General features: G+C 44.2%; 1 protein-coding gene and 1 long non-coding RNA gene across 8 annotated transcripts in view; one reads left to right on the plus strand and one right to left on the minus strand.

The window, feature by feature from the left end:
* CARMIL1 (capping protein regulator and myosin 1 linker 1) overlaps positions 1-16,046 on the minus strand; it is a 262,767-nt gene that overhangs the window by 162,129 nt on the left and 84,592 nt on the right. For all 7 annotated transcript variants that reach the window (XM_025052169.1, XM_015595507.2, XM_015595506.2 and 4 more), the window contains exon 3: positions 5,982-6,032. In XM_025052169.1, the coding sequence (XP_024907937.1) occupies positions 5,982-6,032 (51 nt within the window). The remainder of the gene's footprint in view (positions 1-5,981; positions 6,033-16,046) is intronic.
* The window catches only part of LOC112486140, a 28,004-nt gene continuing 27,258 nt past the window's right edge, over positions 15,301-16,046 (plus strand). Inside the window, exon 1 of the long non-coding RNA XR_003048643.1 lies at positions 15,301-15,514. This is a non-coding gene — a long non-coding RNA (uncharacterized LOC112486140). The remainder of the gene's footprint in view (positions 15,515-16,046) is intronic.

The following is a 16,046-nucleotide window of genomic DNA, read 5'->3' on the forward strand; positions in this document are numbered from 1 at the left end:
TTATTTCTGGATCTCTGTTCTGCTCTGTTCTGTTCTCTCACATGGTTTCTGCTTGTCTTCCCATTTTGGCTGCTTTTCTGTGCCTGTTTCTATGTACTAAGCAAAGCTCTTAAGTCTCCCAGTCTTACTAGTGTGGCTTTGTGTGGTAGGTGTCCAGTGGCACAGTCCTGACAGGGGTTCACTTGCAAGCCAAGTTTAGCCCCAGCCTGTGCCCTCTGAGACCACCTGTTAAGATTCAGCAAGCAATCCACAGATGCTGTGCTTATAGTTGCCTCACCAGAAACCGAAGTCAGCTGCCATCAGTGTGAGTCTTGGCGTTGCTCAGTAAGGAGCACTGGACTCACCACGGATACTACTGGAGGTGGCTTGGGAGGGGCCACAAGTTGGGGGAGGTGGAGTTTCAGGGAATCCTCTGGGTAGAGCGACCTCTGTTACCCAGTTTGATGTGTCTCAGCTATGGCAGAGCTGTGTCCGCACACTGGGATGGGGGAGGGCTTACCAGAAGAACAATGGATACCTCCAACACTTCTGCCCAGGAGAAAGCCTCACCTCCAGCCCTCATGCGAACAATTTAGTGTCCCGCTGTAAGTCCCTGGTACACCCCAAGTAGCCAATCTGGTGCTGGTGCTCAGTGAGGAAGTTACTCACAACAAAAGTCTGCTCACAGATGCGGCCCCTGTAAGAGGCTTCTGTCACTGCCACTGCTGCAGCCTCTGTCCCACTCAGTCACTAGGGACCAGGCAGCCTCGCATCTTTGTCCCCTCTTACCTTCTACCATTGCAAGGTGATTTCTTATTTCTCTCTGTGTAGTGCTTCTGTTCATCTAGATCCCAGGCAACTCTTCTTGCTGTTTGCTCCATGTTTCCATCACAAATTTGATTTGGTCACAAGAGGAATAAACAAACCTCTATCATCTATGCCATTTCTTCCCCCTATCTATGGCTTGGAAACTCTTTATCTCTCCTTCAATTCTAAATGAGCACCTTGCTGGGTACAGAAATCTTGGTTGTAGATTTTTACTTTTCATCACTTTGAATATTTCATGCCAATCCCTTCTGGCATGCAGTTTTTTTTATTGAGAAATCAGCTGAGTCTTATCAGCTCCCTGTCTTATCAGCTCCCTTGTAGGTAACTAACTGCTTTTCTCTTGGCTGCTTTTAAGAATCTTTTTCTTTAGCCTTTGGCATTTTAATTATGATGTGTCTTGGTGTGGGCCTCTTTGAGTTCATCTTGTTTCTGAGCTTCCTGGGCTTGTCTGTCTATTTCTTTCAATAGATTAGAGAAGTTTTCAATTATTATTTCCTCAAATAGGTTTTCAATTCCTTGCTCTCTTCTCCTTCTGGTACCCTATGATACGAATGTGGGTATGCCTGATGTTGTCCCAGAGGTTCCTTAAACTACCCTAATTTTTTAAAATTGTTTTCTTTTTCTGTTCCAATCGGGTGTTTTACATTACCTCTTCTTCCAAATTGCTGACTTGCTCCTCTGCTTCATCTAATCTGCTGTTGATTTCATCTATTGTATTCTTCATTTCAGTTATTGTATTCATTTCTGAATGGTTCTTTTTTATGGTTTATATCTCTTTGTGTAAGTTCTCACAGAGTTTATCTATTCTACCCCTAAGTTTATTGAGCATTCTTATAACCAGTTTTGAACTCTGTATCTGGTAGATTGCTTGTCTCCATTTAATTCTTCTTCTGGACTTTTGTTTTGTTCTTTCATTTGGGACATGTTTGTCTCCTCATTTTGGCTGCCTCCTTGCGTTTGTTTCTATGTCTTAGGTAGATCTGTTACATCAAGCGGTCTTGACCTGGTGGCTTTATGTAGAAAGTGTCCTGTTGGGCCCAGTGGTGCAGTCTCCCTGGCCACCTGAAGCAGGTACTCCAGGGAAATCTTTTGTGTGGTTGTGTGTGCTCTCCTGTTGTAGGTGAGCCTTAATTGCTATAGGCATGTCAGTGGGTGGGACTGATCCTCAGGCTGACTGGTTGTGAGGACTGGCTGTGATGACATCGTATAAGCTGTTGTTCGGAGGCTGACCCCACAGAGTGTGGTTCGCTCTGGCAGGAATTTGGTGCCTGCCAAGTCCACCCTTTCGGTGTGTCATTTGTGGACGCAACAGGGTGGTGCTCTGGCTGGCCACTGGGTGTGCTAGTTTGGGGGCCTCTTGGGAGGGGCTCTAGTGCAGGCCCAGGTCAGCTGCTACCTGTGCCTGGCCAAAAGCCACCTGGTAGAAGCTATAAAGTGATCTGCAGTTCATAGTGGCATGTGTTTGGCTTGAATTAGCCTAAGATAGGCTAAGCTGCAAATGGAGGCTGGATACAAGTAATGCTGGACTTAGGCCACTTAGTAATAGGTATGGGGCACTGAGGCAAAATGCTGCTTATTTGGGGTTTGTGGACCTTTGAGAAATTTTAGTAAAGTCTACAGTGTGGGCTGAGGACCACTGATTGAGTGCAGTAGCTGCTGAAGGAGGTTCAGGGTCAGTTCTGGAGTTGAGTAGGGTGGGGTCATAGGGAATTACCAGGGCAGGGAAAATGGTGTTAGCCAGTTTAATGGAGACTGAGACTTGTTGCCCACCTGTGCCTGCCAGCTGAGTGCAAGGGAATGGGGGGATGGGGTTTAACAAAGGAAAAATGGCTCCTACCGGCATTTCTACCTGCACCTGCCAGGTGAGTGGAAGAAGGCTCAACAGGTACACTCCCACAATCCAGCAGCTATGAAAATGCAGCTCGTGTCATCAGCACCATCAGGGATGGCATGGAAAGCTCTGGTCGATGTGGATCAGTGACACTAGCTGGAGGTCAGCTAAGATGCTTCCACTGGACCCAAGGTCTGTCACCGGGAGAAGCAAAGTGCCAGGGAGCCAGGGAAGCATTGTGATGTTTCAGCTGGGCCTGGAAGAATGACTTCAAGCTTAGCAAGCAAAGATGGAGTAGAAAAGGAAAACCAGACAGAGGGAAAAAATTTGCAAAGATATAGCAGCATTTAAAGACCTCGGACAGGCACAAACTAGAAGTAGATCCTGCACTATACACTATCTGTGGGGTTGAGACTATGATTCCTCAGAGTCCCAGTTATTGTTAATGGTGAGGAAGCGAGGCTCTAAAACGGGCATCACAGCAAAGTTCAAATCATTTTCTCTAATCTCATTCATGGTTATTATTAATAGGCCTTTGCTCTCAAGTCCCCCCAAATGGCCCTCCCCGACTCCAACCCATCCCAAAGACAGTTTAAAGACTGTCACTGGGCAGGAGGAGGCAGGAAGCTATTAGGAGACTGAGACATGTGCAGGCTGCTTGAAGACTGCAGGACATTTTTAGGACAGAACCACAGACAGTAGTGATTGATTAGACAGAAGCAGGAATTAGCCCAAACTACCAACAGCTTTTCCACCACTCTCTCACTTACCCCACCCCCACCCACCAGCAAGAGAGGCCCCACCCCACAGGCAACAGAGCAAATCTAAATGTGATGACATGACTATTCTTCAGTGACTCCCACTACTCTACAAGCAACCGTCCCTCCTCAGCCAGCCCAGGTCCCGCCAACTTTTGAAACTATTTCCCTCCCACACAGCTTCCTCCACAACCCTGGGCACACATCCCGGCTCCCCGAATATCCTGCTCTTTCATCCTGCTAAACCTTCAACCAGTGGAAGACACCCTCATCTGGTTGACGGGGAGGGTGACCCTTCAACCAGCTTCTCAACTGAACCTTCCCATCCTCACACCGCGAAGCAGAGCTGAGGCTTTCTGGGGTGGAGGCAAGGTACTATTTCCTCATTTGAGTGTGACTGTAGATATATGCTTTGTGATTAATCACTGAGACGAATATTTCTACTCTGGGCATCTGACTGTATAGGTGGCACATTTAAATAGAAAGACAAAAGAAAAAATATGTTCAATCAGCCCCCAAGGAAAAGAGAAGAAACCTATGTCATAATCAGTTGTACACAACTGTTCTGAATGTAATTATTTCCCTAGAAAATTAATGTCACTCACACTGGTTATGCTTCTTGGCTCAGGTATACTGTGGAACACGAAAGCCAGACTTCTCTGTGGGAGAAACTGCATGCAGACCACTTAGGAATAAAATCTGCCTTTCTTAGTATGCGATGCTGACATTATCAGAAATCAGAACCAACGTACAAACTACCCTAGCCAGGCAGATGTGAAACATTAAGACACATCACAGGGTGAAACTGGGCCTTCGCTCAGGGGCAACCAGGGAGAGGGCGGTCCAGGATCAGCCAGCAGAAGGGAGGAAGGAGACTTCCTAAGAGGAAATACACCTGCTGCTGCGTCATAATGTTTTTAATTAGGGTAAACTGCGGATCTAGGAGTCTTCCTCTCAAGAGGCTGCTTGCCTATTTTCTTGAGCTCATAAAATTTCCTTCTGCAATTAATTTTTCACCAGTGAGATAATGGTTAATTCACTTCTTTCTGTCATTCCTTCAGGCATTTTAATATATAGATAATATAGCCCAACATCATTTACACAATAATTGATTTCATTTATAACACACTGTTAACATATAGACTCACTTTATATTATCAAATGGGGCTAGGAACAGCTGTCTCATTCCCCAGAGAAATTTTTTTAAAATTTAGCATTTGTATAATCAGAAAGGAATAAGACAGCTGGTACCCTAGCCTTTGACTAGCAAACAGTAGGTTGGTATCTTCCCAAAGTTCAGCAAAACTCCTACAAATCTTTAGACTGCAAGTCCTAAGCAGTCCATTGCATTGCAGCACCATGTCATCTAGCACATAAATAGGTATTCACAAAACACTGGCTAATGTTGAATGTTGAACTTTAAAAAGCTAGGGGGACTAAGAAAATGAGCAAGTCATACAGCAACCCTAACATCATAGCACATGAGGTTGAAAAATCTCCCATTCCACACTCATCTTACTGGATCTGGCAGGGGCGACAGCTCAGCTCAGGAGAAAGGAGAAAAGAGTAGGACCTAGTGAGCCTACCTCTTCTTTCTCCTATTCATTACTCACAAATCCTGAGACAAGTCAACTTTGTATCCTTTGAGCTATCCTCTAATATATTGCTCACCTGAAAGGCTACTCTGTGAATTAAGTGAGATAAATACTTAAAATATACTTAGTAGATAACTAATTAAATGAAAGTAATAACAAGGAAGTGAAGCAGCCCCTTCTCTCATTCTTTAATGAGAATCACACATCTGTCATCTACTCGTGGAAGCATGATGCTGAGCAGGTTACTGTACCTCGGTTTTCTCATCTGTTAGGTGAGAGTAAAAATAAAACCTACATTGTGGTTTTCATACATCTTTAAGGAAAAAATCTTATTTATTAAAACAGCACGCAATAAATGTAGCTATCACCATCTTTTTAGGAAAAAAATCCCAAATTTTTGTTACCAGTCAGTGCATTACATATAAAATTGTTCCACACTCTTTTGTTACCATTAAAAAAGTTTTTAAAAAAATCATTATGCCTAGTTCACAAGCTATCACTTCAGATTCTAATTTGTACCATATAATGAAGGACATTTTATATGTTAAACAGATCTTGTCAAGAACAAAGTGGCACCGTGTTATTTTCTAAGCACCAGCAGAGTGCATGGGGAACGGCTGAGGTGGCAATGCACTCCTTAGAGCTATGACGGTTCTTCCCCACCTGTTCAAGCCTTAGAAAAATCTGCCGTTACTGGACCGAAGAAAATAAGAACTTGATGTGAAAAAAGTATACACCATGCCCCAGTTGAGAAAGAAAAATGACTAGAACCCACAAGCCTCAGGACACAGAGCACACAGAATGCTTCACCTCCTTTCTTGGGACACCTTTCCATGAAGAGGGAACAAGGAGTAAAAATGAGCCTAAATCATAAGTCTATATATTTGAGGAGTGTGTGTGTGGTGGGGGTGGGCGGGGAGAGGAGAGAGGAGAGAGGGGAGAGGGAGTGTGTGCACATGTGTGGGAAGGAGGAACCTCATCAGTACTTACCTTGGTGGGGATTCGTGCTGTGAGAAGGAAGGCTCGGCATGATGTGAGCACCTGCAAGACAGAAGCAGCAGCATAAGTATCACAAAGTGAGCCTGATGGGCTCTGGTGTTACCATGGGATTTGAATGAGGGATGCTGGGCATAAGAAACAGGACTAGTCCCTACTGGTCTGCCTGTCTGTCTGTTGTCTCTGTCTCTCTACATGTCTCTATCTACCTGATTCTATGTGTGTATCTCCTAGTCTATCTGTGTCTCTTCTGGCCCTCTCCCCGACCCTTCCCTCAATCCCTTCTCTCTGCTGTCGCTGCCACCATCCCCACCATGCCCTACGCCATCTCGTTCTTGTCCGTCCTCTGGCACTCCCTCTCTCTGCCCTCCTTCACTCTGCCCTCTATTTCCTAGCACTTTCTCTATGCTAATCACTTGAGACCTTGTATGTCATTTATGCCTACTGCAAAATAGCAGACACCAATCACAGAAGAAATACCGCACTCTGGAATGGTATTTTCATTTGCTGCAGAGAAACTTGAACAAAACATAAAAAAAAAATGACATGACACCTTTGGACTTATACAGTAAGCATACTGGTAATTAAGTGATTACAAGGTCCCCTGCGTAATCTAACTAATAAGTCTTAAAAACTAATCTCAAAACAGGCACCCGAACAACTGGCATGCAGTGGCAATCACTAGCGCGGGCATGGGCTGGCCTCCTGCTCCCTTACAAGTGTGGCTTTGGAGAAGAACGCCTCCCACAAGCAGCGAGGCATCAAATGACCTACCCTCTCCTGAAAACTCACCACAGGGGACTTCTAAGGGCCACTGACTATTAAGTGGGTCAGCACATTTTTAAAAAGAGAGGGAAAAAACCCCAGAATGTTCATATGGATTCACCTTTTGAGTATAAAGTGCATTTTTTGACCATACGTAGATATGTGATATTGTAACAGTCATATCTGTTTTCACTCTGTGGCCTGTGTGCCAGCTCCCTTTCTGTAAAACTATTTTAAAGGCAGGGTAAGCTCACAGTGTTCTTCAGACATTGGACATGAGCCAAAATAATTTGCTTGAAAAGAGAAATATCCATAAGGGAGCCCAGGCTTTCAAGGAAGAATTTTGTGGGAGCTAGTCCTCATTTCTGGTGGTCAGCTAGGGTCCCCAGAGGCACAGGGCTGTTCTTAGAATGTTTGGAAGGGGATGGGGTGGAATGGGTGAAATCCTCCGAAGTGGACCCAGACTTTTCCGTGACCACACCCACGTGAGCACGACACGACAGCAGTATTTTGAAGCAAGAATGAAAAACTACAAATGCTACAGTTCCCAGAATTGTGTCTCTTTCTCTACCAACATAAACTGAGCTGACAGATGAAATGGGGCTACATTCATGCTGGGAATCCCAAAGAACTCTGTCTCCTAGCTTTCCTGTTTGGCTCCAGCCCTAGGATCACGGCCCTGGAGGTCTTATAGCACACTCAGAGCTTCTAGCAGGTGAGGGGAAAATCGCACAGGAAAAATCTCAATTCTTCCCATTTTTTCAACACATTCCAGTTTTAGCACTGAGAATCCTGCATCCTGGAAAGCAGGACTTTTGGTCACCCTATTTGCTTGTGTTTTATCAGGAAGACAGATTCAAATTCTGGCTCTACCACTTTCTAGCTATTTAACCCCAACAGTTAGTTAGTTACCTTCTCTGTGCTTCAGTGTGCTCACCTGTGAAACAAGAAGACTATCCCTCTGCAGGACTAAGACTGTCATTTTAAATAAGATACAAATAAAGTAAAGCTGTAGCTGGGCTCCCAGAAGGTCTTTGCCAAAATACCAGCTCTTATGTCACAGTAACTGATGTGACAGCATCTTAAATTTAGATTCCCAAAGTAAGATTAAGTAGTTAGACCTATTGGATTTTTAAATAATAGTTTGTCAACAAAACAAAACAAAACCCACAAAGATTCTGAGACATCTCCTAGGCTGAAAATTTCAGTTCAATATACATTTTTAACCTTGAAGGAGAAGAATGTTCTTGCAAAGTTAAAAATAATGGGGGGCATCAGAAGGTGTCTAAGTGTTCAGCCAAGGACCCTTAATCGCAAAGGACCAGCTATAACTCCCCTCCTCAGGGAGGGCCACTGTTCCACAAGGGTCTTAGCATGCAAACCACATTTTCAATCTCTGTAATGAATTTCCTCTCCCTTTCATTGAAATGCAAGCAGACAGCCTGGTTCCCTCTGAGGCTTCTTAGTTCAACTTTTAACTTTAAAATTTCACTTGGAAACATTTATAAAAAGCCTTTCTACTGCTAAGACTCAACTTAGCAGAGAAGTCTCAATTTTCTTACAGAGATGATACATAATGAAGTCAGCTATGGGACCTTCTCACTGTACTCATTAAAAACTGAAATAATACCTGTTTCACCCTCTTAAATGACTCCATTGCCTAAAGCCTCTCGCTGCACAAGCAATCCACAAATTCATGCCCCCCTAAATCCACATTCCTTCTTTCAGATTACCAAGAATGCCTTTCCTTTAAAATTGAGCTCTATACAGCAAACATTGAAAAATGATCTTATATCCCCAAAATGCTCTCTAACAAATAAACTAAATGACGAATGCTATTTTATACTTTTCCTCTCTTCCAAACTCCCAGTTTCCAAGTACTTCATGAACAAGACCTCATGAATCCAAGACATACCTTTTGGGGAGGGAGGGACAGGTGCGAGGACCATTAACCACTATTGTGAGAGTGTGACTGACAGGTGCCAAGGGACTTGTGCAAAGTCACCTAGAGATCTGAAAATCAAAAGTCTCTCTTGGCTCTGAGCCTCAGAACATCCCACTGTACACAGCTATGATGACCATCACCCTCTCTGGCCAAAGCAGAGGACACTTCACCCAAAAGGAATACATGACAATGCATCATTTTAGTGCAATTTCTGGCCGCAAATTCCTTATAAAACTGGATCCCCATACTTCTCGAGCATCTGTATCTTTCTTACTGTCATTAATAGGTGTGCCCTGACAAAGCATATAGCGTAGCACAGGATCTGCAAAGAACTACAGCCTGTGGGCCAAATCTGGCCTCCCTACCACCACCTATTTTTATAAATAAAATTTAATTGGGACACAGCCATACCCACTGTTTAATGTATCATGTCTAGTTGTTTTCGCACTATAAGGCAGAGTTGAATAGATGCAGCAGAGATTTTTATGGCTCCAAAGCCTAAAATATTTACTATCTGTCCTTTACAGAAAAAGCTGTCAACCCCTGACCTAGTGGTTTAGAGGACAAACCATGGGGTCAGGTTGCCTGGGTTGCAATCCAAGCTTCACTGCTTAGTATCTGTGTTACTTAAGGCAAACTCCTTATCGTTTTCTGGGGCTCAGTTTCCTATTCTGCAAAATGGAAGCAATAATCATACCTACACCTCACAAAACCATGAGTTTAAATGAGTTAATATATGTAAAGTGCTTAGAAGCATGCTGGCACATGAAAGTGTACATAGTGTTTGTTATTATTATTTATACTTCAATATTATAAGAAAATAATAAATGTCCATAATAATTTAAACTAAGAAGAGAGTCATCAGATTTAGCCTGAGTTTGGCCTCAAGCTCGTTGAAAACCTAACTCTAAACAAGTCACTATCTCTGAAGACCTAAATTTACCCCAACTTAAAATAAAAGGGCTGGAGCAAGTCTCTCAGTTGCCTTCCTGCACTCTGGGTCCATGACGCAGGCCACTGTGGGATCTCCCAGGACTCTGCTATGCTTTGGTCTGTGTGGTCTGCTGGGAATGGCCAGTCCCCAGTAAATATTTGCTAAGGACAGATGCTACCTCAACAGTGGGACAAAGAAGCCACTAAAGTTCGGTTTTCCCTTCAGATGTCTAGTTCCAGGGGAAGCCTTTGTATGCTAACATCTGTGCAAATCCTTTTCTTTTCACCTGGCTACTTATGCCACTGTACAGAAAAAGAATGTGTACATACAGCTCGTCAGACATAATCACTTAATTTTTTCTGCAGTCTCATTTTTGCAAGTTGTAAGACATTATCAAAGCATGAAAGAAAACAAACATAACTAATTTTACTCACAGATGAACATGTGGCGACTTCAAAACAATATTAATTTTTCTTAATGTCACTACCTATCAGACCTTTTCAAAAAACTCTGGAATCTGCTACACTGACTCTATTATAATGACATATTTTTAAAGGCAGAATGATGGCACAACCATAATCCCTAGAATGGTGACACCTCTTAGACAAAGAGTAAAGATGAGGCCAATACCTAGCTCCAGTCCCATAGGGTCCAGGAAGGTTTCACATCAAAGTGCTTGTGTGTGGCAGTTTCTGCCCAGACCTCTCAGCACTGGGTGAGCAGTGGTCAGGGTCTCACAGGTCTGCACATGGTAGGCTTGGGAAGGGACCTCTTCTAGTTACCACTATCGTATTTGTTTTAAGTGAATTCACCAACGATAGAGTCTCTGTCACGCAAGGAGTACAGAAAACATACGACATGATTATAAGGCCATATTAACCCAATTATCAAAGCTTCTCCTGCTTCCCCAGCACAGGACCAGCCAGTCTCTCTGGAACATGTCGTGAGAAAGTCACTAGAACCCAATTCTAGCTAAAAATCACACAGCTGAGATGGCTCTGGGGGTGGGTTTATCCAATTCCTTCATAGATGAGGAAGCAGTGCTGGCCAGTTTAAACAATTCATCTGCATCCACTGGGGCTCTTTGTTTTAAGAAAAAGAATTTTAAGCACAAATTTATTTAAAGGAAATGAGTAGTTATCGTAATCAAAAAAGAAAACAAACAACCAGAGCTCAAGAGGAACAAAAACCAAATCAACTCTACAGATTTGAGAAGCAAGAACGAGAGAGGAGTCCCTTCTGGCTGCTCATGTAGAGTGAATGGACTCCAGTCACTTTTCATCTACATTTGACTCCTCTCAAGATTCAAAAGCTAAGGCGAGAAGCCCCTGTCCTGGGCTTGGCGCCCAACAGAGACCAAACGATTACTTTAAAGGAAAGACAAGTGACAGTTATGGCTTAGTGACAAAGAGCGCTGGCTCCAGAGGCAGTAAGCCTGGGTATGAATCCCCACTAGACCAATGACTACTAGCTGTGAGACCTTGGGCAGGTCTCTCGCCTCTCCCTACTGCAGTCTCTTCATCTGGAAAAATATAGCCGCATTATCACCTACTGAGATAACATCATGGGGTATTCAGAACAAGACCTGGCACATAAACACATATCCTTAGGCAAAAACAATTATAATAGCTAACAACTGACATTTCACTTGTCTTTACTAGAATTCTAGGGCTGCGGTTGCTTCCCAACCCACACTGCTTCCACTTCTCAGCCATGTTTCTTTGCCTTGTCTCATCTTCTCAAGCCCAAGACACACAAATGTCACTTCCTTATTCTTCCCCTTCTGTTATATTAGCATTCTCATCCAATGAAAAAAGCACACATTTTCCTTCCTTCTCTTAGTGCAAATTTGTGAAATAGTCTTCCATTTTGCAGATGTGTGCATGGCACATGGTAGGAGATTGATTTAGATTTAATACTGTTACATAAGCAACCAGAGAGAGATTCTACATTAAGTTCAGAAATGAGAAGTAGAGAGAAAAGAAGATTTGGAGTGATTATATCAAGAAATCCAGGTATGTAGGCATTACTATAAAAGGAACCATTATAATTTTCCTCATACTTGATGCATAGGGATAAAACCAGAGACCTACAGAGATATGTGCAAACCTGCTAGTTAGAGACGGAGCCAAGCCAAGACAGCCAGTCTCCTGGGCTCAGCTCTGTTCACAGCTCACCATCTCTAGGATGTAGCTGCAGTCTGTGCACGGGAGGTTATTCCCGTGGTAACTACAGCCTACCTGAGAATTAGAAGAGAATTTCCATTTCTGTGTGGTAATATAGTGAAAGCTGGTATGAAGGAATAATAGGCTTTGGACTCAGACCAATTTGAACTCACTTGCCAAGTGCCCATTTGTCAATTATGTAACACCTCTGAATGTTATTTTCCTTATCTGTAAAATGTGTATGGGCATAACTTCCATAGGACAATTGTGAGGATGAAATTGGATAATGTGTAAAAACCCTAGCACTCTTAGACACTTTTAACTTTATTCAGAGATGATGCTAACTCCTGGCTCAAAATCTCTATACCCACTCCACTTCTGTAATCAGGGGTCAGTAGTGCATCCATTCACCTAAGGGCACTGGGCTCTGAGAATGTTCTGGAGTGGTACTGCCCTGGTTTCAACCCTGACTTCAGCACTCACAGCATGGGTGATCTGTGGCTCACTTTCCCCACCTATAAAATAAGGGATCATAATACAGACCTCACTGGGGGTTGACATGATAAGTAATCAACATGGACAAGGTAGTTAGGCTACTGTTGCTAAGAATAAGTGTTTCAGCATCATTTTCATGCATCCTGAGAGACTCAACGATCAGGTGGCCTTCTCATTCCCTGACCTTCTGGTCCACTCTGTCATACTACAGGCTGTCTTATCTATGGCTTAAAACTGTACCACCTCTATGATTTCTAGTTCAGACATCCCACTCCTTGAATTTCTACTTCTAACTTCTCCCCAGAGTGTGACTCATGTGCGAAAGGGGCTGGCACCCCATCAGAGTGTTAGAAATGCAGAATGTGTGGCCCTGGCCCAGACCTGCCCATCTGCATCTGCATCTTAATAAGATCCAGGTGACTCACATGCATGTTACAATTAGAGAAGCACTAGAATCTTGCTCCCCTTCTTGGCTGCCCCACCGGTCTGTTTCCAGCCCCCTGACCCTGCAGGGTCATTGACCATCCATCCAGTCTACCTCCTCCCTCTCCACCAGCCTTTACCAATCTTCACCCCATGGAAAACGTTCCTTCACTATTAATACCTCCAGCCTCTGTGCTCCTCATCCTGTCCTTATGCTCACAGAGGAAAAACCTCCACTCTCTCTGTGCTTGCAGTGCTGGCTGTCAAGAGATCTAACCAGCAAGCTGATTCTACTTCTCTTATCAGGGAAGATGACTGCCTTCTACTTCACCGAGAAAACAGAAATTATCAGCATGGTATCGCTGACCATCCCACCTGAAACCTCCACACCTGTCTGACCCTGAAGCTCTGTCCATTCTCTCCTCTTCTCTTTCTGACACTATAGAGGTAAATGCCATCCCTTCTCCTGGCTCTGGATTACATCCCACCCACCTCTGCAGGAAACTTAAGTGACTGGGTATTCCCTTCAATATCTAAATATCCAAATATGAAGACATCACGATCTAGAGCTCTGCCCTGGACTTTACACACCTCTGGCTCCAGCCCCCTTCCTCCTTTCTCTTAACTCAACTTCTTTAAAAAGGATCTACACTTATCTACATTTTCCTGCCTCAAATTCACTCCTCTTGTTCAAAACTGGCTTCTGTTCCCACCACCCCACCGAAATGGCTTCTGCTGAGGTCTCAGTCACCTCTTTGCTGCTTAACCCAACGCTTAATTTCAGCATTTCCTAACTAGGTCTCTCCTTGGCACTGGCAGAGCCCTTCATGCTTGGAATTCTTTTTCCTACAGGTTTCCACCATCTCTGGTCATTTCTAGTTGCAGGACCATCTCCACTCCCTGCTACCTCCTATTCTCTCCCCTGACTGCAATCAACCCCAGGTGACTCCCAAGTCAGGCACAGACCAGATCTCTCTTGGATCATCAGATCTACTTATCTAACTCTACTTGAATGTCTCTCTGACCCTGAAACTCATCACATCCTCGACTGGACTTATTATTTTTCTTCCAGAATCTGCTACTCCTCCAACAGTTTGAGCTCACTAATGAGCATGGCCAGTCACAGTTCCTCAAGCCAGAAATCCAGGCACTGACACCTTCACTCGTTATCTCAGCACTCATCAAGATCGATGCCGTCTAAATGTCTCTTAAGTCCACTTGCTTCTCTCCATTTCCACTGCAGTGGCTCCATTCTGAACCACCCTCATCCTGCTCCCATACAGCTTGCAAGAGCCTCCAACGGGCCCACTCTTGCCTCACCCAATCAACTGCCTATACAGGATCCTGAAGTGACCTTCTAAAATCTCAAACATTGTCATTTCTCTTCTCTGCTTAAGCTCTTCAATGGCTCTTCATGACTACACTGGTCCCCACCTCCACCTGAACCTCACTTCACTCCCTCTCCCCAACCCTCCACCACTGTAGCCACACTGGCCTCCTGTTGGTCCAAGGGGAGGCCTCCTGCCCCACCCTCTGCTTCGAATGCTCTCCTTGCCCTCTACTTTCTTTACCTTCATCTGGTTCACACCTACTCATCCTTCAGATCCCAATCTAAAGGACTTCCCAAAGAAAGTCCAGAATACAGTAGGACCCCTATCATATGTTCTCACAGTATATGTGCATTTCCTTAGTAATACCTAATTTTAATTATTGGTGACATTACATATTTTATATCTACCAGTCCCACCAGACCATAAGGTATTGGGAGTAGAGACCATATCTGTCCTACTCAAAGCTGTATTTCCCAGTGCCTAGCACAAAGTTGGTGTACAAATATCTGCTGAATGAATAAACGCAACAAGTTTACTGCTATTCCTCACCTCCCCCTTTCCAGCTGTGAACACTCGGGATTTTAGAGGTAAAAAGTTGCTACAGCCTGTGAATCTAATTATAAAAATGTCATTACACCTGTTTATTCCCACTGCCTCCCACATATCTGGCACTACCTTCTATTTCATAGTCATATCCTGGAAGGAAAGTACCCGAAGTATGTTGTTTGCAGCTCACCTCAACCTACTTGACACAGCTCATTCCCAGCTCACCTGCCAAAATGAAGAGAAACAGATAACCTCCTAGAGGAAGGTGGACAAGTGTCAAGGGCTGCCTTTGCCTACTGTGTTCAAAGACCTTCACTCACAAATTCATTTAAGAAAGATGGGGTGCCAGCTCTGGTCTTCTGCAGCTCCCTCGGGCTGGTAGTGTCATTTCCAGCAATGGGTGAAGAGTAAGCCAAAATCCATGGCTTTCTATATTTGACTTTGCCCTTGACTGTGCCAACAGGGCAAGAGTTAAAGCCACAAGACTACACAATTTACAAAGGGTGGGTCAGAGTACTGATGAGACAGATTTTAAAAAGCCAGGGCTTTTTAACGAAAAGACATCCTTTCATCCAAAGAAAGAAAAACTAATTTTTTAAAAGAGAGCCTATTTTTCTTTCTTGAAGCTTCAGATAAAAGAGATTTGCTTTGTGGACAAGTATTTTGCCCAGAGAACGTAAAAACATCAGTGATCTATTAAAACAACTCCATCTGAGTATTTTGCCAAATTGGCTCAGTTTCAAGATAAAGTGAAACTTTGGGGCAGAACTTTTTAAACCAAACCCAGCCCTTGCACAATGGGAGGAAGTGAAAAACTGGTATCTTTTGTCACAAACACTGCTGCTGCTACGCCCTTCAATGCAGAAATTAGTAACTCAGGCTCTCTACACAGCCAGCGGGGCCTTGGTGAGAACCAGCGAACTGTAAGTGACCCCTCAGTCTCTATCGCTCTGACCACTCCCCTCACTCTGCCAGAAACAGGCCGGGGTCTGCCATCAGCTACTTCCTAGCATGGGGCAGGGGACTCCCCACCTCTCTATTTCTAAAACTCATCACCTCCCCTCCCAAGGTCAAGTCCTTCACCCATAGCCCCTGCTCCCTCTGAACAAACGCATGGCAGCTCAGCTCCAAAACCAGGAGGCTCCTTCTGCCTGAGTGTGCTGTGGCAGGACAACAAAGGACTGGCAGGCCTGCAGAAGGACTAGTCAAGACTGGGGCTAGTTCTCTCTTTTCACAACTGCCACGTACAGCTCCCAGAGTCCTGGTTCAAATGCCCATCTGTGCAGCCCCTGAGGAGTGGGATGGGGAGGAATTCGGGCCCCCTGCAGAGCCAGGCAGAAAGCAGTGCCTGAAACTAGAGTGATCTTAGAGAGGAATGGTGATACAGGCAGGATTACACAGAAGATGTCTTTGTGTTTCTCTATCTCTGGCTAAAGTGAATTTCAATTAGATTTG

The sequence above is a fragment of the Pteropus alecto genome, unplaced genomic scaffold, assembly GCF_000325575.1.
Source record: "Pteropus alecto unplaced genomic scaffold, ASM32557v1 scaffold106, whole genome shotgun sequence".
NCBI classification, from domain to species: domain Eukaryota; kingdom Metazoa; phylum Chordata; class Mammalia; order Chiroptera; family Pteropodidae; genus Pteropus; species Pteropus alecto.